This window comes from Monocercomonoides exilis (genome assembly GCF_001643675.1).
Source record: "Monocercomonoides exilis strain PA203 chromosome Unknown scaffold32-1190040, whole genome shotgun sequence".
Classification (NCBI taxonomy): Eukaryota; Preaxostyla; order Oxymonadida; family Polymastigidae; genus Monocercomonoides; species Monocercomonoides exilis.
The window spans coordinates 130,177-156,398 of NW_027150577.1; the positions used below are offsets into that span (position 1 = coordinate 130,177).

Genomic DNA, 26,222 nt, shown 5'->3' on the forward strand with positions numbered 1-26,222 from the left:
AACAATCTTTGAAAAATCAACACCCCTAAAAAACGTATGATTTCAAAAATAATCACCCTTATAAAAATTTGAAATGGGTGATTGCATTTGATACAAACTTTTTCAATCAAAATGAACGGGAAATAATGTTTGAAAAAAGAAAATAATTTTTCTTGACAAAGAAAACTTTTCAAGATAGTGTTCCGTTTTTTATTTCAAATGTTAGGCATTGCAAATATTGCAGTGCAAAGATGTTATGATCCCTACATATCCAAATGAACAATAAAAATAATGAAAATTTCCACACGCCGAAAAAATGTTCGATTTCAAAAAGGATCACCCAGATTGAAAAATGAAACAAACATTTTGAATTGATGATTTGGGGCAAAATTTTTTAATTATAGAAAAAAACAACGATTTGTTCCAAACATTTTCTCCAACCTAATCATTATTGTTCTTTCATTCCCATGTCAAAAAAATACAGAAAAAATCTCAAATTAGAGTAAAATGCTTGTTTGAGTAGAATGGAAAAAAATTCATAAAGCAAAATATTTCGTTTCATTTTCATCACAAACTTCACAAGCTTTACGATAAACAAAAAAGTCAAGTTTTATTTTCATATTTTCATTCCGAATTTTGACATGGAAATGATAAGATTTCATCGACATTCGCGATTCACAACATTAACCCAATTGTTAAACACAAAAAGTATTTTCATAATCAACACCACGGAGAAAGAAATGATTTCAATTATAATTTCATATTTCAAATAATAATGATGACATTTTTTTTTTAATTTTTGAAAGCTCATCCACAGGGCAAAAGATTTCTTTGAAAACATCTGAAGTTTCACATTTTCCCCTATTTAATAATTGAAAAGAAATTATCAGAAATTGCAACAAGATACGCTTCTATTGAATTTAAATTTTATCTTACATAAAGAAATATTCCATTCTTGCTTTATTATTCAAGCATTTTTGAATTTTTTCTAAAACAAAAACATAAAAACTATTTTTTTTCCCAACAAAAATACTTGCATCAATCAAATACTTTTCAGAATTTCTGGAATATACACATTTGAATATCTTCCAAACGTTTTAAACTTAAAAAAAATTATCAAAAACAAAGATAATCATTCTACAACAAGAGGGTCTCATTTTCTTTTTCCCTTTCCTGTTCACTATCATCCTCAAAAATGATTTCAGCATCAATTCCTCCTGTTTGATCCTCAAAAGCCAGCTCTTCTCCAGGCGTTCCTTCATCGTGCTCCTCAGTTCCATTTTCAATAATTGTTTGCCTTTCATCAAACAAGTACGATGATCCATTTCCAAAAATATTCTGCCTTTCAAACGAATCAGCTGCTTGAGAAGCAATTTCTTTATCAATTGTTCCAGTTTTATGTAATTCATCTTCTGAAGGATGTAGTTCATTACTTTCTCTTTCAACGTCCATTTGCATATCTTTGAATGACGTTTCTTCGCTTCTTCTTTGCGTTAAAATTGTAGCATCGCCCAAGTCATCAGTATCATCACTCGTCTGGTTATCACTCAACAACTGCTTCTGACTCAGGTTTTCAGAATCGCTCCGATCTTCATACTGTTCTTCAGTTTCACTTGTAGCTTTCCAATTCTCATCTTCCCTTTCCCTTGAAGTGTCATCTTCATCTCCATCTGCATCCATTTCAGCATCCGATACACGCACCGTTTTTGAACGCCGTCTAAGTGAGTGTCGCGTTGTTTGATGCTGTTGGTGGCTGTGCTGAAGGAACAGTGACTTATCACTTGAACTCTCAGACAATTGCATAAAATTGGAGGAACTTTGTGTTGGTTGCTTTGCTTCCATATCGATTGCATTTGGATCCCAAGCCGAAGATCTTGATCCTGATTGCATTAGTAATTTTTGCGATTCGGATAAATTGCTCATATCACGTAAATTAATTGCACTTTCACTTTGAGCAATTTTGGAGTTATTGAAAGCACTTCCAGAAATTGTCTCATTCATAGAAGTGATTGCACCATCTCCAATTTGCTCATCCTCCATGTTGTCTATCATTGCGATCTGTTCTAATTGTTTGCATATCTCCTTCAATTTAATCCTCAACTCATTCTCTGCTTCTTTTTCGCTTTTCATCTTCATTTCCTGCAAAATATCAAGACGGATTTCATTTAGTCTCTCTGATAATTCTTTAAGCCAGTCTGAACCGTAATACCTTGTCAGCTCACGAATTGCATCTTTCATCAGTTTTTCAATTTCCACAAGCTCTTTTTGGCGCAATTTTCTCTCATTCTCATCAATTTCTCTTTCTCGCTCCATATTCGCTCCTTCAGATGCTTCGCCCATTTCTTGATGTTGATCTGCACCTTTGCTTGTCGCTTGGTCAAACTGTCCATTCATTATAAATGTTTCAGGCTGCTTCAGTGAAATAACTGATTGAGGAGGTGTTTCAACTGTTGATAGTAATAGATTTGCGTTTACTCCTGGCTTTTGATAATTCAATACTCGAGGTACAGAACTGGTTTGAGATGCTCCATCAGTCGTTGGAGATAACGAAGATGTTTGAAGCAAACCCGAATTTGAATCTGGAGCACTCCGAGAACAAGATGGTTGACACATTTGAGACATGGGATCAAGAAACAGGTCAGAAGTCGAAGCTACACTCACTTTGATTTTTCGCTTTTTATCTGTTTCCAACTTGCGCAATGGCTCTTTGCTCAGTTCTACAATATTTCTTTCTTTACCTTTTTCTTTCTGCTTTTTCCTTAACTTCTCAATTTTCTGCATAGCTTCATCAATCGAACAAGCTTTCATTCTCATCATAACCTCCAAAATAAGTTGGGAATCTTTGAGTCTCATCTTTTCCAGCGCTTCTTCTTCCTCTTTTATCTGCTTTTCTTCTTCCTCCATCTGTCCTTCCACATCCGGATCATCAATCATCTCATCAATCCCAAACTCAAACCTCCTCCATGGCTTTTCCTTAAGCAGCCTTTTCTTTATTTCCTGCCTCTTTTGTGTCTCCTGCTCGCCTCTCAGCTCAATCACTTGCTCTGCCTCATACATCATGTTCTCTATGTTTCCCACCATCAGCGTCTCCATGTTGCGCAGAGGTCCATATTGGATGATGTCCACAGACAGCACAGGCGCCAAATGAACATAATTTTCTGTGGTTTTCGGAAGAGAAAGAAAAGACAGAAGCGCTCGACGCAGTGCGAGTGTTGTATAATGCGTAAGAAAAGGTGAAAGTGAAATCTGGCTTCCGGTTGATTGCAGTGACTTTCCTTGCAATTGAGGTGTGGACGAAGCAGAAGTATCTGCTTTTTGTATGTGCATCGATGGAGACATTAAAGTTGATTGTGTGATTGACATTGAAGTTGGAGAGAAACAGCAAGAGGAAGAAGAAGTGCCCAGAGAAGAAGCAGACATCGTCTGGCTCATGGGAGAAGGAGACACCGAATGAGACGGATAAGCCGACGATTGCTTTGACATTTTTGGAGATGAAACAGAAATCAAGCTTGCCTTGGACTTCACTTTTGTATCGTCCATCCGCTTTAGCGGTGAGAAATTCGCACTTGACAGCGATTTTTGCTGTTCTGCCTTTCTTCCTGCGATTTGAGCACCCTTCAAAGAAAGTCGTTTTTGCTGCATCTGCCCACGGCTGTTCTGTCCTTTGCGTTTTGAATCGCCTTCATTCGAATCGTTTTGAGTGCCTGTCACACAAACAAGTTTGTCTAAGCGGGGGAGAATGATTGGATAGTTAATTTGCTGGAGGCCCACTGCATTCATCATCGATGCTGAAGATGCCGGAACAACAGAAGGCAAAGAAAGCGCAGCGAAAAAGAAAGAAGAAAGAGAATATTTCATCGAATATGTCGCTGAAAGATGACGAGAAAGTTGTGAATGCACAGAAACAGTGTTCAATGTAGCAAGCGCTTCTTGTATGTCCCTTTGAGTGATGTTTTGTCCAGAAGCGATGGATGCCAGCAAAGAAGGCGCAAAGCACAGCTGAGATATGACAGAAGCAGTTGCCGAGGGAATAAAAGGAATAATTGAAGAAGAAGAAGGAGAAGGAGAAGAAATAGCTGTGGATGATGAAGCTGGCCCGGTTGAAAGAGAGGCAGATGGATGTGCAAGGAGAACTGGTACACAAGAAAATGCACCGAGGTGTTTGCTTGATGGAGATAGATTGAATGGAAGAGAAGCCAAAGAAGAAGAAGAAGTTGGAGTTTGACGTAGAGATGGATGGTGGAGTGCATTTGGAGTCATCAAAAACGGAGTTTGTGCTTGTGGGAAGGTGCTGCGCATGGCAGGTGAGAAAGTGAAAGAGAAAGAAGAAAGATAAGGAAAAGCGATCTCAGGGAAAGGAGGAGATTGAGGCGAAGGGATAGGAGTTGGAGTGGAAGAAGGTGAAGAAGGAGAAACAGGAGAGGAGGTTAGAGAAGAGCTGAGAGGAGAAAGTGGTCGATGAGTGGATGGAGACGTGGTTAAAGAAGCAGGTGACAAAGAAGGTTTGAGCATTGAATTGGGAGTATCGGGGGGAGTGAGGAACAAAGGCGAAGAAGAGGAGCAAATGCCTGGCTGATGCTGCTGCGTAAGAGGATGAGATTCAAAAGAAACAGTTGGGAAAGTGGATTGCGAGTCGCTTTGATACAAAGAAGACGGCGAGCATGCGATTGTTGAGGAGGACTGCCTTGATCCAGGAATCTGCTGTTGCAATTGAAACTGAGGCAAAGATGCCAACGAAGCCAAAGACTGAGCAGGCTGCGGGATCGATTCGCTGAATGTGAGTGTGCTCAGAGGAGAGTAGTGAGAGAATGAGAGGACGCTTGACGCTTGCTGCTTGGATGAAGAAGTGACCAGATCTGGCGGAGGAGATGGTGGAGATGCGGGTGGAGAGATTGCTGAATTGAGGCTTCGTTCTTTGCTGCTGTCCTTTTCATCCAAATCAAATGCTTGTTTGTTGGCTAAGTTGTTAACTGTATTATTTTGATTGGTGTTGTTGATTCCTTCTTCCTTGAGATTGCACATTGGCAGCTGAACATTGCCTGCACTGCCAACACCGTCCTCGCTTTGTGGAGCAGAAGCAGTTGAAGAGAGTGCTGTGCTTTGTGCATCGTTGCCAAACCGTGTCGGAACTGAGTTAATTGTCAATGGAACAGGAAGAGAAGACCGAGAAAATGGCTGCGTGGTTGATGAAGCAGGGATTGATGGGCTGAATGCAACACCCACCGTGCCATTTGAAGGGGAAGAAGTGGTTGAAGATGATCGAAGCAGCTGCTGTGTCTGAAGCTGGTCAAGTTGAATCTGCTGTTTTTGTGTTGGAGACTGCTCAATATTCGCATTCTGCATATTCTCTGCATCTTTCCTCAGAGCTGAATGAGTTGATACTTGTGGGGTTGAAAACACTTTTGATCTCATAGCGTTCCTCTGATCTCGCTCTCTTTTCCTCTCAATCAGCTCTTCTCTTCTCTTCTCTCTTCTCCTCGCCCTCTCCGCTGCTGCTGCCTCTCTGTCCTTCAGCAGCTTTCTGAGCGTCGCATATATCTGGCCTGCTTTCTCCGCCCTGTTCAGCTTCGTCTCTGCCACTTTGATTTCTCTCTTCACCCTCTCTCCACGAATGAGCCGCTCAGCCAACAGCTTCGCCTCGCTCATCCCAGCCACCGCAGCGTGTGTTGGCGGCGTCAGCTTCAGCAGCAGCACACTCGCCTGGTTCGGGCCGCAGTAGTCGTAGCAGGAAAAGACTGTGACCACTCTATTTTCGTGTGCAGCAGCAAACCCTCTCGGGAAGAACTGATGTGCCCTGATGAGCATGTCAATGTTGTTAGATGCCATGAATCTACGGCACGTGTCGAGTGAATATGGTGTGCGGTTGCCGTTTGGCAGATCCACATCCCCTGGGTCAGCCCACAAAGTGGTGTGCTGAATGTCCTGGTAGCGCTGCCTGTCGTGGCCGAAGTTGTAGAGTCGGGTGAGTGGGTCTTCGCACTCGCGGAAGTAGTCGAAGCGGGGCATCTGTGGCATTTCTTCCTCCACATTCAAACAAGGGATCATTGCTGAGAATCCCCCGTGGCAGATGAGAATGCGCCGCTCTTCGATGATTGGGGGCAAGGGTGCTGTTGGCAGAAGAGAGGCAGGTGGATTCGGGGGTGGACGAGGAGGAGGTGGTGGAGGTGGGATAAGCGCAAAGGGAAATGGATGCTCAGGGAATGTGTCATTGTTTGGTTGAAGCATATTTGAAGTTGGTGAAGTCGATTCTGTTGACGAAGAAGATGAGCTTTGAGGCAAAGAAGAAGAAATAGAAGAAGTCGATGGAGATGATAAAGTTGCATTTTGATTCATCAGTTGTGGCAAGGATGTTGCTGAGGGCAGTTGGGCTGCTGAGAATGGTGATAATGCGGATTGCGTGGCTGAAGATGCAGAAGCAGACGATGAGGCTTGAGACGAAGAAGATGCGTCGATAGCAGAGGGATTCGGGAAAAGGAAAGTTTGTTTGAAAGACGACGAATTAACCGAAGCAGAAGCAGAAACAGCATCAGAAGAAGAAGAAGAAGCCAAAGTTGAGATAGAAACATCTTGACAACAGATGTTGCTGTCTTTGAACGAATTGATTTGAGTCTGTCTCAGCGTCGCTGCATTGACTTGAGGTGTTTCTGTTGCAATGCCATCAAACAAAGCAATAGACCGCTTCCCACAAATGCAGCAAGCAGAAGTTATGCGCCTTGACAATGGAGGGCACGAAACAGAACGCCGATGTTTGGAATATGAAGAAGTAGCAGGATTTGGATGTATTGAATGGCACAGTGGAGGAGAGGCAGAGGGACTGGGTGTGGGTGTTGCGACAGATGAGGCAGCGCTGTATTTCGCCTTGAGTGAAGCAGAAGGAGCAGAAGATTGGCGCAGCTGGTTGAACGATAAGAACTTGCGATCATTGACAAATGCGCTGTGCATCAAAAGAGAAGGAGATTTGCGTAATGCAGAGAGAATGCAATGGCCAGTGAGGAGAGGATGGAATGGCATGTGTGTGGCAGACGGGTGGAAAGTCCAGGACTCCATTCGAGACAGAAAAGACTTTGGAGAGCAAGAGGAAAAAAGAGAAGGAGATTTTGTGTGAAGCCAATTTTTGCTGAAGGAAACTGATTTTTTGTTTAAAACTTCGCGTTTTGGTTGAGACAGCAAAGGAGGCTGATGAAGCAAGCCAGGAATGCACGGATTGGATAGCGAACGAGATGACTTTTTCTGCAGAAGATTGTCAGACGGTGAACGAGAATGCGAGGAAACTGCCTCTGCTGCTGCTGCTAAAGCTGAAGAAGAAGAAGAAGAACAAGAAGTGGAAGGCGAACGCGACTTGAGATGTGTCCGAACGCCTAGTGGAGAAGCCGACTGATGTCTGGAATGTGCAAATTGGTATCTCCGCTGTAGAGAATGGCGGAAGTGCTGTTCGTCTCTCAGTCTTTCCCTCATCTTCTGATGTTGCAGAATTCTCTGTTTCTCCTCGTGTGAATGCTTTCTGTGCGGGTGCTGGTGCTCTGGTGTTGAGAATGAGTACATTCTTTCTTCGTTGAAATTTGACAGATCGATTTGCGGATCGGAAAATGACATGCCATACGAATTGTCTCCGGGACTTCGAGCTGTGCTGAGATAGGCTTTGCGTGAAGAGTGATGATGTGCATTGCTTGTCTGCTCACTTTCTTCACTTTCATCAAAATCTTCTTCCTCCTCTTCTTCATCTTCATCAACTTCTTCCTCATCGTCTTCATCGTCTTTGTCTTCTTGCTTCCCTTTTGTGTTGTTATAACTATTGTCTTCATTCTGTTCAGCTTCCAGACTTCTTGCTTTTTCATCAACAGGTCCCAATTTCATCATCTTCTTTCTCTCAAAGAAAGTATCTGCATCTCTCAAAGAATCCCTCATTTTCTGTCTTTCCATTTCTGATGTTTGCTCTTTGTGCACTTCTAATTCTGATTCTGCTACTCTTTCTGTCTCCAGCGAAACTGAAGATGACATTTCAGGAGGAGATGCAGTAGAATCAACAGAAAGCTCGAACAGAGAACAAGGTGTGGGAGGCATGGTGGACGAAGGGAGTGTGAGAGAAGTGGAGGAGATGGAGAAGGATGTTGAATGAGAAGAGCCACATTCAGATGTTGCAGTCGAGTTTGACAGAACAGAGGAAGAAGTGATGGAGCCATCTGACGCTGAATCACGCCTTTCTGTTTTGGCTGACTTTCTCATCAACCGATTGCTGAACTTTTTTTTCTTTTCCTTTTGATTGTGTGATTGTGATTCTTTGTCTGAATTTTGCCGATTTGCTTTTGAGCTGAGTTGTTCTTCCTTTGCAAACACTGTTTTTGTGTTAATTTCTTCAACTTTTGCATTTTTGCTGCCAAACTCCGCATCCATCTTTCGAACAGAGCACAGTTCAGGAGAATTATATGACACAGTTTTGTATTCCACGCTCCATCTGCCTCTTCTATGCACTTTTGATCTGAATATCTTCTGAGTAGTATCTTCATCACCTTTCAACGATGAATTGTCAGTGCGATTGAGATTGTTCAATGACTTGTTTCCTTCCGATACGTGGAATGCTTTGCCAGCAGATGATTTAGAGCAAATGAGAGAATTAGACCATCTGCGCTTGAGACTGTTGTATGCGTCAATATCCATTTCATCATCATTGGTGAATGAACCAAACACATCATCATCATTGTCATCATTGTCATCATCACCTTCTTCACTGGAAGAATTACAGCCATTATCGTTGATAGTAACATCCTTCAACAAAGCACTTTCTGCAGTTGAATTGGACATTGAGCATGCAAATGGAGAATGAGGTGCTGAATGTGAACCCACAACACGAAAACGACGTGAACAGTGCGTTTTGCGCTTTCTCCTCATCTTCAGCTGCGAAACAGATGAAAAAAGATGTTGGATGCAACTTGTGCAGATGAGAAATGAATCATTTCCTGAGAACTGCTTGCTGCTCTTAAATGAAGCGATTTCGCAAGAATTGGTAAGCAAAGGCAAAGAATGGTATGGACAAGAAGGCAATTTTGAAGTTGAGGTTTGAAATTGCTTTTGAACAGAAGGAGATTCCTGGTAATCAGTTAGCTTTTGCGGAACATCCGGATTTCTGTTAAGAGAAGGTGAATGCGATGTCACATCTGTGGAAATGTTATTGGTTGATGATAATGCTAATGCTGATGCTGATGATGCAACAGTTGATGGATACAGAATTGAACCACCTGAAGATGCATTCAATGTCAAAGGAACCGAATTATGCCCTCCTTTCATAGGAGAAGTTGGAGGTGTCATTGCCAAGCTGTTGTGTGATTGGAACGAGAAATTGTGGAGGTATTGATTGTAGAAGTTGGGCTTTTGCATGGACTGATTTTGGTACAAGCGCAAAGGAGCAGCAGGAGATGCTTGGAACACTGGAGATGACTGAAGCAGCAGAGACGAGTTTGAAGCAGGAGAGGAAAAGGAAGATGAGCCTGAGTCTGGTGTTGGTAGAGATTCAAGGAGATCATGTGCGAATGTGGCTAATGGAAGAGAAGGCTGAGAGAGAGAAGCATGCAAACTGGGCCGGGAAATGCTAAGCAGTGATTGTGAAGCAGGCTGTTGAGATTTGCTAAGCAACGAAGGAGATTGTACCGAGAGTGAGGCGTATGGAACTTGTATCGTTCTGGTTGGGTCAAGCGGAGGTGCCAACGGGTTGTATGCTTCATTGTAAGAGTTTGACAATGAAGAGCGAGATTGCATGTTCATATTCTTCAGAGGATAAATACTGTTCCCAAAGTCAGCTGGAGATTTTCCATTGAATGTCCTGGCAGAATCAGCAGAATCAACAGCAGTGGCAATGCCACATAATGTACAAACAGACAAGAATGATGGGATTGAGCAATTGATAAAGCTGGCATTCATCGTTTTCCCATTCACCGACGCTGGCGATGCTACAATACCAGGAAAGATCGAAGGTGAAAAAGAAGAGCCAATCTTTGCTGATGTGACCTCAGATGACGCTACAACAGGCGTTGCATCGACTGAATCAACACCTTGTGTGAGTGAGATCGAAGACAGTGTGTCCGAACGAGAGGGCGTAATATCGGATGGCAGAAGTGACTGTCTGTCAGACAGAAGAGGAGTAACAGCAGCAGATGATGGATTGTTCCCAGCTGCTAGTGACAGCTGGCTTCCACTCAGATGCTTCGAAAGACTCTGCAGCTGCTGTTGCTTCAGCTTCATTTCTGAGTCCTGAGGATGAATGCGATTGAGAATCCCCGAGCTTTTCGATGCCCCCTGAATTTCCTGGTTAAATGGCTCCTTTACTGAAAGTGGCGCAGAAGCTGATTGTGTGGGAGAAAGAGACTGATTGTGAACCAGCGACACATACGTAGTTGGAGAAAGCAGCGACTGTGCTTTGGAACGCTGGAGCTGTGCTGTGTCTCTTCCTGATATATCTTGACGCGCCTGATGAAGAGGCGTGTGCGTCAGTGAGGGAGACAGGCTCTGTGTCATCGGTGTGTGCTGCTCTGAAGATGAGCCAGCTGTTTTGATTGATGAGGAATACTTGATTGACTGCAGAAATGAGTCAGATGATGGAGATGAGATTGTTGAAAGCTGCTGCTGTTGCTGCGAATTCGTGCTGTACAAGTTGTTTGCAGAGGAATGCAACGAAAACTGTCCATTTTGCGCTTCAAAATGGGCAGAAAACGGAGTTGTCTGCAAAGATTCTCTTTGTTGTTTGCTCATCTGCTGCTTTTTTTGCATATTTTCTTTGTATTCTTTGAGAAACTTCTGCTGCTCGTTGTATTTCTCCACCCACTGGTTGTAGATTGCCATCTGTTCTTTGTACACTTTCTCAGCAAGCGTCCTCGCATCAACATCATCTTTACTCAGAATAGCACCAAAATCCAATTTATTGCCATCATTTGATAACATATTGTTCTTCTTCTCTTTCTTCTTTCTCATCTTTCTTTCTTCTTCTTCAACTTTTTCAAACAAGGACTTCAGCTTATCTGGCTGCGGAACCACTGGTAAAGGAGGATGGTACTTCAGTGTGATGATCATTGCCATGGGCATGTTGTTGAACAAGTCCAGAAACTGCAGATAAAGCGGATGTGGCAGCTTCGGCTTCGACCTGCTGTCCTGCCCCAGTTTCCCCATCCCGTCTTCCTTCCTGTAGCCAAAGCACTCCTTCTCATCCACTTTGATCTTCGAGTGCAGCTCGTCGTTGAATCCCCAGTCGAACGAGCGGAAGGACTCGTGATTTCCTCTCAATAGAAACACTTTGTTTGGAAGCGCCAGGCGATACAGCAGCAACAGCAAGATAACCTCGAGTGAGTTTTTCCCTCTGTCCACGTAGTCGCCCAGAAACACCACAGCAGACCGTCCTGCAGGCGCCTTTATGACAGCATCCATCACACTCAGTGCGGAACGCAGGGAGTTCAAAGAGCCATGAATGTCACCCACAACAAGCAGGCCATTGATGTTCTCTTCTTCTGTTGTTGTACCTGGGTCAGGCGCGGTTGAGGCGCTGTACGCAATTTCTGAGTTGTGGCTGCTGATAGCAGATTTTGCTGAAGAAGAGAGCGGAGGAATAGCAGAGGTGTCTTTGAATTTGAAAGAAGATGGCTTTGATTGATTGCCATTGGAACTGTTAGATTCATCGCTTTCAAAGAGATCTTCTTCATCCCATTCTTCAACATAGTCTTCTTCGTCCTCGTCTTCTTCTCCTTCTTCCAAAATGTCAATCAATTTGCCTGCTTCATTCTCTCTATTATCATCCTCCATTCTTCCTTTGCTCTGTTTTGCCTTCTCTTTCTCAATTCTTTTCTCCTCCCTCAACCTCCTCCTCTTCCTCCTCTTCTTCATCGTCTCTGCATTGATATACGTCACCCCTTTCCCCTTTCTATACCCAGGCCCAAAATGAACATCCAGCTTCACCAGCATCGACGTCCCGTGCTTCGAATAGTGCTGTTTGGCAAGCGACAGAATAGACACAATCATATCCGACGAGAAATGGAGTGCAAGCTGCATCGTGATAGGGTCATACCGGCAGAAGATGACCCTCCGCACATTCTCCACAAACGACAGCGTGATCCCTTCCTCACTCACCGGAAAGCCCAAACGAGGCGGCGGGTAAGGCTGCCGCAGAATGTGCATTTCAGTTGGCGAGCGGTGCCATCCGAACCGGAAAGCAGCTTGGCGTGGATCAAACAGAGTTGAGGGGAAAAGAACAGCAGCTGAATGAGAAGAACAGCGGAAGGTTGTGCGGCTGATGCGTTTGAGTGCGCGGGAGGGGGCGATGGTGAATTGGGAAGAGGAGCCTTCTCGGAGAGGGTGGGAGTGGTGGTGGGTGCAGCAGCAGAGCGGGCAGCAGATGGAGGTGTGGGTGATGGCATCAAGAGATGATGATGAGGAGGAGGAGGAAGTAACAGGAAGATTTGATGATGAGCCTAATGCAAAGATACTTGAAGAAGAAGAAGGAGGTTGCGTTACATGTCCAGTCGCTGGTGAGTACAGAACAGCACCTCCATTCCTCATCTGTGTGGTTTGGCTCATTCGATGCTGATTAACCAATGCATTTGGACCAGCCCGTGAGATTGAAGGAGTCAGTACAGCTGAAGAGAGCATCGCAGCAGTCACAGTGGCTGTCTCAGAAGGAGCGGAAAGGGCAGAAGTGTTGGAAGGAGGAGGAGGGTGGAAGGGGCTTTTCTGCAGAGCGGCGGTGGGAGAAGAAGCAAAAGCAGAGAAGGAATGGCTGGAGATGGAGGAATTCACTGGGGAGAATGGGAAAGCGTTGAGGTTTGTATTTGAAGAAGAAGGAGAGGAGGAGGAGGAGGAAGAAGAGGAAGAAGATAAAGGAGCAGGGCCAGCTGATGTGAGGGTGGAAAAAGTGAGTGATGATGCTGACATGCGAGGTGATTGTGCTCCGTATTTTCTTGAATTCAACCGACAAGATGAAGAAGAAGAAGAGGAAGTGGATGATGAACCAGCAGCAGAAGATGAAGAAGAAGAAGAAGGTTTTGGTGTCATCTGTGAAGGCGAAGCAATCTGATTCGCACTCATAAATATCTTCTCATCCTGCTCTCTTTCTCTGATTCTTGCTTTGTGCTTTGCTTCTGCAAACTTGAACCTTCTTGTTTCCTTCGCACACGCCCTGCTTATCTTCGCCAGCTTGTCTTTCTTCCCTTTCAGCCGAAGCGCCCTCTTCTTCGTCTCAAACAGTGCCAGCCGCCTTTTCATCCGCTCAGTCAGTGTGGTTGAATAAAACGTGTGCAATTTCTTGCCGGCAGCATCTTCTCCTGTCCCATCGCCATCCACTCCATTTCCTCCTCCTCCGCCTCCTCCATTGCCCCCTCCTCCTCCCTTCGCATATCTGTTCTTACTCTTCGTCTTTCTCTCTCTCGCTCTTCTCCCCTTTTCTCCTTTCTCCGCCACAGTTTCTCCGACGTCTCTTGTGAGTGCGTTCTGCAGAATGTCCTGCGGCGGGCGGTGTGTGACTGGCAAATAGCGATGGTGGAAAGGATGGTAGATGACTTGGTAGCTCATCCGCCACGACTCAAAGAAGCCGACAATGCGGCAGGTGTGGTTGCAAGGAACAAGAGGCGCATGGGAAGTGACAAATGGCTGGAACATACGGGGTGGGAGCTCGCCATCAGAGGGGCTGATGGGGAAGAGAGGGGAAGAGGAAGAAGAAGGAGAAGGAGAAGGAGAAGAAGAATAAGATGAGGAAGAAGAAAAAGAGGATGAAGAAGATAGCATTGTAGAAGACTGCATAGAGAACTGGTTGAATGAATGATGCAAACAGGTGGGCATTGAAAAGGGATCAGGAAACAAAAAGCTCTGTCCAATTGGAGTTGGCAAAGAATCGCTCAAGTAATATTGCTCTGATGGTGACTGGACAGCCAATGGATCAGATTGAGACATTGAAGAAGAAGGGAGATTAGGAGAGGAAGGAAAAGCTGAAGAAGAAGAAGAAGAAGAAGGAATATGAGAAGAGAAAGGTGATGATGATTGCATAGAAAGCTGAAGTTGTGGATCAGATGTGTTTTGAGTGTTGTGTGGAACAAGCTGATAATTTGGAAGAGGAGGCGGAGGACGAGGCGCAACTTGTCCTCGCTTGCTGACAGGAGAAGGAAATGATTGAGAAGAAGAAGAAGAAGAAGAAGAAGAAGATATGGCAGGAGAAGAAGATGATGAATATGTTGAAGTGGAAGAAGATGAAGTGGAAGAAAACGATGAAGACGATGAAGTGAAAGCAGAAGAAGCGTGTTGTGAAAATGAAGAGAAAGAAGAAGAAGAAGAAGATGATAAAGTAGGTGGTGTGGGTGAAGGATGTCTTGAAGTGAAGAGGGAAGAGAATTGAGGAAGCTGAGGGGAAGACTCATTGAATGCAGGCGTGGCATGATGGACAACTGGAGTGAGCATAAACGACGAAGGACAAGAATTCGAATTGAACGAAGAAGAAGAAGAAAGAGAAGAAGGAGACGGAAAAGAAGGAGAAGGAGAAGGAGAAGACAATGAAGAATAACCCTGCCTCATCCCCATCTGCACTTGATCCCACGCCATCCAATTTTTTCTTCCTCCTCCTCCGTTCCTGACTGCCTCAAACACCCAGCTGCTTCTTGTCAAGTCAACCGCGGGCATCTGGTGCGAGGAGGCAATTCTGAGTGGCAGGCGCATGGACGCTCTTTCTCTCAGCTGCGAGGCAAACTCCAACGCTGCAAAGGAGTCCATCACTTCCTCTGCGTGTTCAATGGCCAGGCCGATGCGGTTGCGCTGCTGAGACAGAAACAGACGCTGTGCACGACGCTGGATGAAAGTGGAGCGCTTGGAGGAGGAGGAGGGATGAGAGGAAGAGGAAGAGGAAGAGGAAGAGGAAGAGGAAGAGGAAGAAGCCTTTTGCGTCATCGAGGGAACAGACATAAGAGAAGAGGCAGTGTCTGCAGGTGTGAGAGGGGTAACAGCAGAAACAGCAGAAGTAGCAGCAGACAAGCCATATTTGAGTGAAGTTGTGGGCGTCAGTGAAGAAGAGGCAGACATCAACGAAGGTGTCTTTTGAGTAAGCGAATTCACCTCAAATTCACTCAATTGCTGCGAAGAAGGCACACAAACTGTGTCAGAAGGCGTAATTTCTGGTTTGTTTTCGCAGATTTCGCTGTTTTTCAGGCTTTGCAGCTTATCTTCTTGCAGAATCTTGTGCTTCTGCTGTGCTTCTTCCAAAGCCTGCTGCAGCTTCTCCTTTTTCATCTTATCTTTCTCTTTCCTTCTTCCCATACATTCTCTTCTTTCCCTCTTCGCCTCCATCTCTTTCTTCTTCTCCACATCGTGCATCCAGCTAACATCTTCCTCATCCAGCACACGATTGCACCACGACCCTTCGCTCTCTTCCTCTTCCTCAGCAGCCGTATACCATCTGTCTCCTGGAAGCGCTTTATTGCTCTTAACAGCTGATCGGTCTGTCAGAAACAAAGGCTTTTTTTTCTCCTTCTTTTCTCGCTTCTTCCCTTTGGCAGGAAGAATGCTGCGTGTGCTTTGAGGAGTGAGTGTGAGTGTGGATGACAGGACTTCTGGAAGTACATTTGAAGAGGAAGAAGAAGAAGAAGAAGAAGAAGAAGAAGATGATGATGATGATGAAGATGAACTTGCATTTGACACATTTCCCAATGGTTGAGCAGAAGCAGAAGATGCTGAAGCAGAAGCAGCAGAAATAATCTGAGGAGTCGGGGAAGTTGCCTTTGGCGTCTGTGAAAGCGGCTCAGTTTCGGTCATTTGTGTGCTTTCTCGAATGATCGTGTTCTCTTCCACATCCATCTGGTTATTCAGTACAATTGGAGCATTCATGTTGGAATCGTCTTTGTCTTCATTCATTGAATTTGAGGATAAATTCATGTTTTGATTGTTTTGTTTACTTCCCCCTTGTTCATTTACTGTCATCTTCACATCAGCTGCAGTTCCATTCAAGTAATTATTTGCTTTGTTCTGTGAATCTTTTTCGTTTTCTTCCTCGTTCATTTCTTCTTCTCCTTCATCTTCATCTTCGTCTGCACTCACCACAACAAACAGATCATCCCCCGCACACCTTCCAGATGTGCTCTTCATTGGACGATTATTTACCATGCCATTGGTGAAAGGCTGTGGAATATGAATATTGTCATCAGCATTCTGAATGGAAAGCAATGGATTGTCAATAACATGGCTATCAACACTTGGAGTCGCTATAACTCGGCTCTGCATATCTTCTGTTCTGCCTTGCTCTGCTGATTTTATCCCAATCACGCCACTTTCAATGACATTTCCACATCCATCAACCTCTTTCAGCATATTCCCATTGTCCACATATATCGAATTCCCAATCTCCATCTCTTCAAACAGCACCCCTTCATCGCATTCTTCATCGTCCTCTGCGTTTTCCTCGCTCGACGACGAAAATTCGTCCAGAAAGAAGCCACTTTTGGAGAGCGAATCCTTCACACGCAGCCAAACATACTCAGCTGCATCTTCATCACGGCATTCGTCTTCAAACGCATCCTGCTCTTCGTCCCATTCCTTCAGAACATCACTTCTTCTCCTTCTCCTTCTCTGTTTTCTTCTTCTCATTGTTGCTGTCATTTTCATTTGATTTCTATTTCCTGTCGCTGTTGCTGTTCCTGCTATTCCTGCTTCTGTTATTCCTCTTCTAGTTTTTCTTGTTCCTTGTAATGTTTGACTTTCATTTAGTTTTTTGTGTGTTTTCATTGAAGAGCCATTTGCCTGCTGTTGTCTATCAAGAAGAGGCAGCTGAGAAAGACTGTGATAAGATTGGGCAGAGGGGCTTTGGAGAGATGGGGTGGAAGGAGGAGTAAGCATACTGACAGAAGAAGGCGAGGTTTTGGAAGAAGAAGAAGAAGAGGAGGAGGAGGAAGAAGATGAAGGATGTAATCCAACAGATTGAGTGGAAAACGAGCTTCCTTCTTTCACTGCATTCACATCTGCTCTACCAATTGGTGAATCAAACTCATTCGAAGGCAACAAAGAAGAGTCCGAATTCGCAATTTGTCGCTGTTTCGATGAGTCAGAAACAGAAGCAGAAGAAGAAACAGAGCCGATTTCCTGTTTCAGCTGCATTTCCTGTGACTTCACCATCACCTGAGCAGATGTTGGAATCTGCTGTGTCACTTGAACTGTCTGTATTGTCTGTATTCCTTGTGAACTTTGTGAACTTTGTGCATTTTGTGTATTTTGTGCCATTTGTGCTGTTTGACTATGTGGAAGAGGATGCGTTTGAGAGCGTAAGCGGTGTTGTGGAGTGAATACAGTTTGATTACTTTGCTTAATTGCCTGTTTTGTGGGACTTTCTGGTTCTTGTGGCAATGTTTGTGTGGAAGAAACAAAAGAACCACCACCACCACCAGCAGCAGCAGCAGCAGAAGAAGAAGAAGAGGCAGCTGAAAGCGAAGCACTGTAGATCGAGTCAGCAGAAGATGAAACAGAATAAACTTCTGTTTTTGAAGGGAGAAGAGGAGTGGAATATTTCCCTGTTGAAACTGTCATTGATCGGTGCAGTTTGGTTAGTGTTGGTGAAGGTTGTGGAGATAACTCTGAAGAATGTCTTGAGAGCGTATTTGTGTGTGTTAAAGACGATGATGAAGGCGAAGAAGAGGAAGAAGAAGATGAAGCAGAAGGAGAAGAGGAAGAAGAGGAAGAAAAAGAAGGCGAAAACGAAGAAGAGCCAGATGGGATCAGATCTTTCCACAGAATGTGTGCTGAGGCTGGCGTTGGTGCTACAGATCGTGATGCAACATCGTCATTGTAGTCTTCTCCATATCCATTGTTGTTCTGCTCATCCACCTCTTCTCCTCCTCTTTCTCTTTCTCTTCTGCCACAAGCAGATGCAGCAGCGGAAGCAGAAGCAGAATGACAAGCACAATTAGAAGAAGCCAAATTACACATCTCTTCCATTGCCTCTTCCTCATCGTCTTCAATTCCTGATGACGTCGACAGCTCATCTTCAATCTTCTCATCAAATAAGTTGCAGTCCAACAAAAGCGGCCTTGGCTCAAACACAGGCGAATGTGACGTTCCCCTTTGTCTTCTGATAAATTCTCTTTTGTTTCTCCTTTCCCACTTCCGTTTTTTGCTTTCAAACAGACGCTGTTCATACTGAAGCCTGATTGCTTCTTCGTCTTGTTCTTGTTCATTCTCTTGTTCATGCTCTTGTTCTTGTTCTTGTGCAAGTCTCATTTCTCGCTCCATTTCTTCGATTTCTTCTTCTGTCATTCCTGTTGAATCAATGCCTGATGAAAGGAAAATGCCTCCATTTGCACCAGGAACCTGATGAATTGAATGTGATGTTGATACAGAATTCACTCGAGATGCAAAGGAAGGAGCAGGAGAAGGAGAGGAAGAAGAAGGCGATGGGGAAGGAGAAGGAGAAGGAGCAGGAGAAGGAGAAGACGTCAGAACAGGGGAAGGGGATTTAGAGTCAAATGAATTGAGAGGGGCAGGGGAAGAAGGAGAGGCACGATGAGCATATGAATGAGAATGCGTATGTGAATGTGTATGTGAGTGTGTGTGTGATTGTGTATTTGAATGAGAATTGGCATTAGAATGTGAATAATGACACTGATAACCTCGGCGCTGTGGCGAAGATAGCATTCCGTTTTTGGCTCTTCCATTGACAGAAGGTGTGGAGGATCTGAAGGAAGAAGCAGAAGAAGACATCGAATTACGGCCTGCCCATTTCGACGGGATCACAATTGGTTTTAGCACCCCTCCTCCTGTTGCTGAGCCAGCAAGTCCCAGTGAAGTTTCTCCGATGTACCGTCGCCAGCACAAGTAGAGCGCGGTCTGCGGAAGCGACGCAATTTTCTTGCGTATGATGCGCTGTTTAATTCTCCGGCTGCGCTTCTTCTCTTTCAGAACAGCCGTCCGCTTCCACTGCCGCCGCTGCCTTCGGATGATGCTGTCGATCATGTCAGAGACGAGAGCAGTTGGGGAAGGATGGCGGGATGATGAAGAAGGAGAAGGAGAGGAAGGAGAAGATGAAGGGCAAGGTGATAAAGCAGATTGGACTGAAGAAGCGGGGCTTTGAGGAGATGAAAGGAAAGAAGAAGACTGAGAGGGAGACAAATGTGGTGTGGAAGCATTGCGCTGCCGAGCAAATTCAGCTTCAGATTGACTCAAAAATCTGTTTGACTCACTTCCCAATGAAGATCCATCAAAGTGTCTTTGAGGTGTTGTGCTCAATGCAGACGCAGCAGAAATAGCAGACGCAGCGGCAGCCACTGCTGAAGAAGAAGAGCCAGAATTAGCCAGAAATGCCTGGTTTTGCTGACTCCCCACATAAGTTGCTACACCCAGCACGCCTTCCCGCTGCCTGCCCCGCTCGCTCAGGAAGCGCTGGGTGGACGGAGAAATACTCTCGTTCTCGGAGAAATAGCCGCGGCGCAGTGGAAGCTTGCCTCCGGAGGCGCTGACGCTGCGAGAGCGAATGAGAAGGGCGGGTGAGGTGGAGCCAGAGGTTGAAATGGAAGATGGCACGTTAAAAGAGAACGAAGGAGAAGATGATGATGAGGAAGAGGAAGAGGAAGAAGAAGTTGAAGTGAAAGAAGGAAGTGTGGTGTCATTTGTCTGAGGAAGTGATGTGTGTTGTGGGGATTTGAAAGCAGGCGAAAAAGCGTTGCTTCTCTTTGAAAGAGAGGGAGATAGGGACATTGAATGAGCAGACTGATTACGAAGATACGAAGGCGACTTCAGAAGAGAAGATGTGCGAGATTTAGATTGAGTGGGCTGGGTGACTTGCTTGCCGGTTGGGGGGAGTTGAAGCTGGGAGTGTGTGTGGTTGGTGGTGCTCTGCTGGTCAGAAGATGATGATCCAGTTGGAGAGTTAGAACCTGTTCCTATTCCTGTTCCATTCCCCATTCCATTTGCTGTTCCATTTGTTGTTCCACTGCCTATTGGTCGCTGCAGCACAGGAGTCATCGTGCGTGAACGAGAAGGTGTGGGTGATGAAGGCAGCGCTTTCGTTTTGCTCCTCTGAAAATATTCTGTCCGGATGTCGCGAGAAAGGGGAGAACCTGGTGTCTTCTGTGAAAAAGAGGCGATGGATGAAGAAATGGACAGGCCAGAAGGTGTTGATGCAATAGTCATGCGTCGAGAGCGCATATAAGGTGAGGGAGAAGAAGAAGAAGAAGAAGAAGAAGAATTTTGTTTGGAGTTAAGCGGCATAATTGCATTCTTGGTATCCTTTTGCTCTCCTATTTCATTTTCTCCTCCGTTTGTGCTAGTTTTCCCCCTCTGGCTGTTGTTAGACGTTCTCGATGAGTTTGTGCTTCTTCTGCTTGCATCAGAAGCTGCATTGTTCGCACTTTGCATGCCTTTCCTCTTCATCCTCCGTCTGTTTGCTTCATCGTCATAATATTCTTCCTCTTCCTCTTCTTCTTCTTCTGTTGCTGCCACGTTCTTCACCCTCAGCCTTCCTCTTTCCTCTTCTCTTCTCCTGACCGCCAGCACAATCCTCGCCAGCCTCTCTTCTCTCGCCACTTTCTTCACCATTCTCTTGATCGCCCTCCCAAACTCCCCTCTATGTGCTGCTGAGGTGTGGATCGAAAACTGCGGAATGATTCGATTGTTCACTGCCTGAAGAAGCAGACGAGCGAATCTCAGTTGTTCTATGGGAGTTAAACCAGACGATGATGCAACTGGGTTGTTGCTGCTGGACTGCTCAGAATTGGCGGGTTGAATTCGATTTTTGCCTGTTTTGCTGTTTTGCTGCTGCAATTGTTGTGATTGTGATTGTGTTTGTGATAGTTCTTTATATGCCTGCTGTTTGTTCTGTGAAGTTGTCATTGAATTAGAATTAGAATTAGGATTAGGATTAGCAGCAGCAGCAACAGCAGAGGGAAGTGCATCTGGCAACACAGGCGGTGCCCATATCTCTTCCAGAAGGATGGTGCTGGGATCTCTGTCCTCTATGCCATCGTCATTATCATTGCCATCATTGACATCATTATCATTATCAGATAATAATTCTGATGGGGAAGATGATTTACTTAGCTCATCAGCATTGGCTTCTTGTTTCACTTTGCTCTTTTGTGAATATTCGCGTTCTGTTTTGTCGGTTTTGTAGGTCTTGGGTTTTTTGCTTCTGATTCGAACTGTCTTTTGTAGTTTCTTTTCACTTTTTTTTTCTTCGTCTTCTTCCTCATCTTCTTCTTCCTCCTCTTCCTCTTCATCATCATCATCCTCCTCCTCCTCCTCTTCTTCCTCTTCCTCTTCCTCTTCCTCCTCATCTTCATCATCAACTTTTGCTTTGCCCTCTTTCTTTTTGTTCAAAGCATCTTTCACTCCTTTTCCTGCTTCAACCTTTCCTTCTTCTGCCTTCTCATCTTCACTCATTTCTTCTTCTTCCTCCTCCTCCTCATCGTCCTCTTCTTTGCTTTCTCTTTGTTTTTTACCTATTTTTTGTTGAGAACCTTGATTTTTCAGCATTTCTTGTCTTTTTAATGAATTTTGATTGTCAATTTTCTGTTTTATTGTTTGTGATTTTTGAGAAGTTTCCTTCATTTTCCCTCCATTTGAACTTCCCTTTTGATTTTCTGCTTTTCTTTTATCTGAACTTGACGAATCCTTCAAAGCAGAATTTTCTTTTTCCTTTTCTTTCTCCTTCTCCTTCTCTTTCGCCTTCAACCTCTCCTTCTCTTTCTCTTTCTCCCTCAGCACAATCGCATGCTTCCTCATTCTATTTCTCTCTCTCCTCTCCTTCCCTTCCTTCGCCACAATCTTCTGCTCGTCCGTCATCTGGTCATTTCCCGGCTGATACGCCTTCTCACAGGGCATCTCCGTGTGATTCGGAATGACGCACACCAGCTTCCCTTCTTCATCATAGCCAGCAATTCTTCCATTGATATCATCCAGCTCTGCAGGACCCGGAGGAGTCTTTGAGGAAGGCCTGGTGAAAACAGCCATGTTGCGTAATACAGTGACAAATGGCATGTCTGATGGGAATATGCACTGGCCGATGATTCTTCGCCCTTGCGTAATGATGGCGACGAGGGTGGAGGTTGGGTGAAGGAGAGGGGTGGGCAGAATCTGCTCAGAGGGAGTGCGGGAGAGGGAAGCGGGGATAGATAATGAGTCAGTGGATGAGGTTGTGGATAATTGTGTGATTGAAGTTGAAGATGAGGAAGACAAGGAAGAAGAAGAAGTTGAAGAGGAAGAAGAAGAAGGTGTTTGTGTGCCTGCCAATTGTGTTGGCTCAGTCTGTGTCATACAAAGCGACAGTTCATCGTCGTTTTCGCGTTGTGTCTGCTGGCTGTCTGGCTGGTTGGCTTCAGCTGTTTCACCTGCTTCGTCCATCTTATTCCCTTCATTCCCTTCTTTTTCACTCAAATTCATAGTTTTGTCATTCACCTCTGCTCCTAAATTCTTCTTCATTTTCCCATTCCTTTCCGTTTTCCCTTCCTTTGTCCCATATTTCGCCTCTAATTCCGTTTCCTCGCTGTGGCTGTTAATCCCCTGATAAATGTGTACTTTCCCTGGAACACAGAACGCAGCCACAAAATGCGGCGTCTGGTGCCAATTCGCATGTGGATCTACAACACGCTGTGGTTCTTGTCTGAAGAATGAAGAGGAAGAGGAAGAAGATGATGATGAAGACAGCTGTCCAACTGCATTCAGCATACGAGGGGTTGAAGCAGGACTTCCCATCACACTTCTTCCAGGATAGCCAGCTGATGACGAGTAATAAGGATAAGCACCAGAAACTCCACCAAGTGGCGAAGACAGCACAGAATTCCCAAACAGACTCGAATAACTCCCATACACTCCTCCAACATATTCTCCTCCACCAACACCCGCAGTGCCATACGGAAACCCATCGCCATACAGCAAGCTCCCCACTGAGCCATTTCCTGAATGCGCGCCATCGCTACCTCCTTGTCCATACGCCGAGTAAGGCGATACTCCCATCGTCGGGTGCAGATGCTTGCGGAGTGGGTTGATCTGCCTCACACCAGCAGATGCGCCGTCAAATTTGGAAGAGAAAGGGCGGGATCCGACAGAAGCTGAACGGGAACTGCCAGAAGAAGAAGAAGAAGATGTGGAAGCAATGGATGACTTCTTTGAGACACCTGATGGAGACGAAGAGCGTGCTCTTTCATTGGCAGCAAACTGTTTTTTGGCAGAGGAAGGCGGGTGGTGCAAGTTGTCATAGGAAGTTTCATCATTTCCGTTCTCGTTCTGCTCAAGTGAATACAGAAAGGAGCCTGGAAAGCCAGGTGCGGATGAACCTGAGCCTGAGCCTGAACCAGAAGCAGAAACAGAAGCAGAAGCAGCAGCAGCTGTGATGGATGAAGGGAAGAGCAGTGCGGAAGGATGATCGATTGAAGCAGTAGCTGCAGCTGCAGCTGCAGAGGCAGAAGCAGAAGAAGAAGAAGAAGGCAGCATTGCAACATCAGAAGTGGTTCTTTCATTCTGCAAGTCAAAATAGAAATCACTCATTTCGTCTTGTCCGTTTCTTCTTCTTTTTCCCCACATTCTTTCTCTCTCCATCTTCTCCTTCTCCTTCTTCTCCTGCTCCATCTTCTGCCTTCTCATCCTCTCGTTCTCTGCATCCAGCACCCTGTTCTTCACCTCCTGCGTCGAATTCGCCAGGAAAAACGACAGAAGCACCGTCGAGTCTTCGCAAAGTGCCAACGTGGAGCCATCGTTTGGAGGCATTGGCGGGAACTGCATGTTCTCCAGCTGGCAGAAGTCCCCTAAGTCGTTGATGGAGATTGGCCAACCGTGGGCAGTTGGGATGGTGTGAATGGGGAAAGGGGGGAGGGTGATACGGGTTGGGTAGAGACGGGAGATGACTGAAGAAGAAGAAGAAGATGATGATGAAGAAACGGCAGCTAGTGATGTTGGTGATGATGGGATTGAGTGTGCAGTTGATGTGCCATTAGCTGCATCTCCCTGTGGACTGTTTGCTGAAGCAACTGAAGAAGAAGGCAATTGTGGAGCAATATCTGGATGTTTGATGTCTCCCAGTACAAACTGCGAAAACGAGCGGGGCAGCACGTATTCCACAGCGCGCGTGAGTGGGAAATGGCCCGGGTAGTACATAGCAAGCGCGGAAGGGTCGATTTTCTGTCTCTTCACAGCTGGGTCAAAGGGGCTGTGCTGCTGCAGGAGCTCTTCGACGGTGTATCCGTGTGTCTCGATGGTCGGGTGGTCGATGAGGTGCGGGCGGGGAAGCTGGCGAGGAGAGGATGGAAGGGCAGGATGGGATGATTGGGTAGATTGGGCTGATTGAGTAGATGAAGGGTCTGTGGAGGAAGAGGAGAATTCTGACTCGGTGGAAAAAGAAGAAGAAGATGATGATGATGATGAGAAGGAAGAAGAGGAAGAAGTAGAAGTAGAAAAAGACCCGGAATTTGTAGCAGGGCCACTCCAATTAGAAGCATTTCCCACTCCAAATCCACCCTGCCCTGCCAGCCCTGCCAGCCCAGCCACTCCTGCCCCCTTTTCGCTTCCTCCAACAGGCACATTGGCAGCAAGCTCTGTGCCTTTGATTCCCATCAGCGTTCTTCTAATCCCTTCGTCGTATCGCTCAAACAGCGTCCCGTTCAGCAGCTTCACCACCTGGTTTTTTTCTGTCTCCCCCAAGTTCTCAGACTCAAAGAAGGACAGCTGATTCTCATTGATCACTGTTGATGGCTGCGGAGGTGCGAATTTGAAGAGAAGCAGCGAAAAATCGTCGGGAACGAGCTGCAGTGTGGAGCGGTTCTCGTTCGCTTCTCGCATAATACGAGGCGCCTTTTGGGTTGTTTGACTGGGAATATCAGATAGAGAGAGATCCGAAGAAGAAGGAGAAATAGAAGATGATGATGATAAAGATCCAGCTGAAGAAGCATTCGTGCTCTTCTGTTGCGAAGGCGACCAGAGATCGAACAGAGGGGGCTCAGGTGGGCGAGGGATCAAAATCGTCGGGCGCAGCCTCGGTGGTGAATCAGAAGTCGATTGGCGGCTTGCCTGGCGATGGCTGTGATCACACTGAGAGTTGGCAATGGAGTGCGTGCGGGAGCGGCCTGCGGTGCGCGATGGAGTGTTGTGTGCTGAGGAATCCTTCTGCACTCGCCGTGTCTGTGCACTCATCGTTGGAGATGCAGCGATTGCGGTCAGTGAAATGGGCTGTGTTCCGAGTATTGCTGGGACGGGAGAGATTGGAGGGGATGTTCCAAAGGGAAGATTTGAATTGTACCTTCTTGATAGAAACGAGGTCGGGGACGATTGCTGCGAAGGCGAATATTGAGAAATACTGAGTGAGCGAGACGTTGCAGAAAAACTTTGTTTGAGCGAACTTCCATAGGAAGACCCCAGACGATGAATATCTGGGGATTGAGGAGGAAGAGAATCGCTTTGAACTCTATTATCTTGCAGGATCATTTCAGTATCCCTGCGCTTTAATGATGATAAAGTCGGAGATGCAACATTTTCACGTGACGATGAATACGAAGGAGTTGGAGAAGAAGATAATAAATGTTGGGATGTTGGTCTAACCTGCTGCCTGTTTTTATTTGCTGAAGAAGATATAATTCTCTCTATTTCGGTCATATCTGGAATAGAATTTGCGTCAAGTGGAATTGGACAATCAGTATGCCTTCTCCAAAATCTTCGAAATTTTGGACTTTCACAACAAAGCCTTAAGATCCGTTCTTTAAATTCATAAGCAGTTTCCCCAGGTTTAACAGTAAAAAATCCTCGTGGTGGTATTATTTTTGGAGGTGGTTGATCCGTTAAGTTTGTTTGAGAATTAAGCAAGGAAGCATCTGATAGACTTTGTTGGAGGTCGGGATCATATAAAGGTATAACAGATGATTGCTCTATTATACGTTGTTTGACAGGAAAGGGCGCTTCACTGAATAAAATGTCAGGCTCATCGAAGACAAACACAACATAGAACCCTGGAATGGTAGATAAATCAGGACCTTGTTGAAATTGATGGTTCGCTTGTTGTGGAGTCATTGGATAAGCAGTCATGCCTTTGAAATTTTCAACTCAATGTTCTTTTCAAGGCGCGGGTTTTTTGGTTTTTTTAAGTGAAGCGAAAGTCATGCCCATAATGATATGTGTTGTTTTCTTTTTTTAGATTATTTCATCTGAAGATCTAATGCAAATTGAGAAAAAGAGTACGAATTGCATTGACAATGACATTGAAGAAATACATGATATTAAAACTCAATAAAATACTTTTCACTTATTTTTCTAAGGATTTTTAAGAACGA

At 45.2% G+C, this 26,222-nt stretch overlaps 1 protein-coding gene across 1 annotated transcript; it reads right to left on the reverse strand.

The window, feature by feature from the left end:
* Positions 1-931: 931 nt before the first annotated feature.
* Positions 932-25,977, reverse strand: MONOS_2103 (putative Calcineurin-like phosphoesterase; the record flags this gene model as incomplete). The annotated part of the gene is made up of 2 exons (XM_067872001.1): positions 932-15,833; positions 15,885-25,977. The coding sequence occupies 2 exons, from the start codon at positions 25,975-25,977 to the stop codon at positions 1,117-1,119; spliced, it is 24,810 nt and encodes an 8,269-aa protein (XP_067724552.1). The 3' UTR covers positions 932-1,116.
* Between the last annotated feature and the right edge of the window lie 245 nt (positions 25,978-26,222).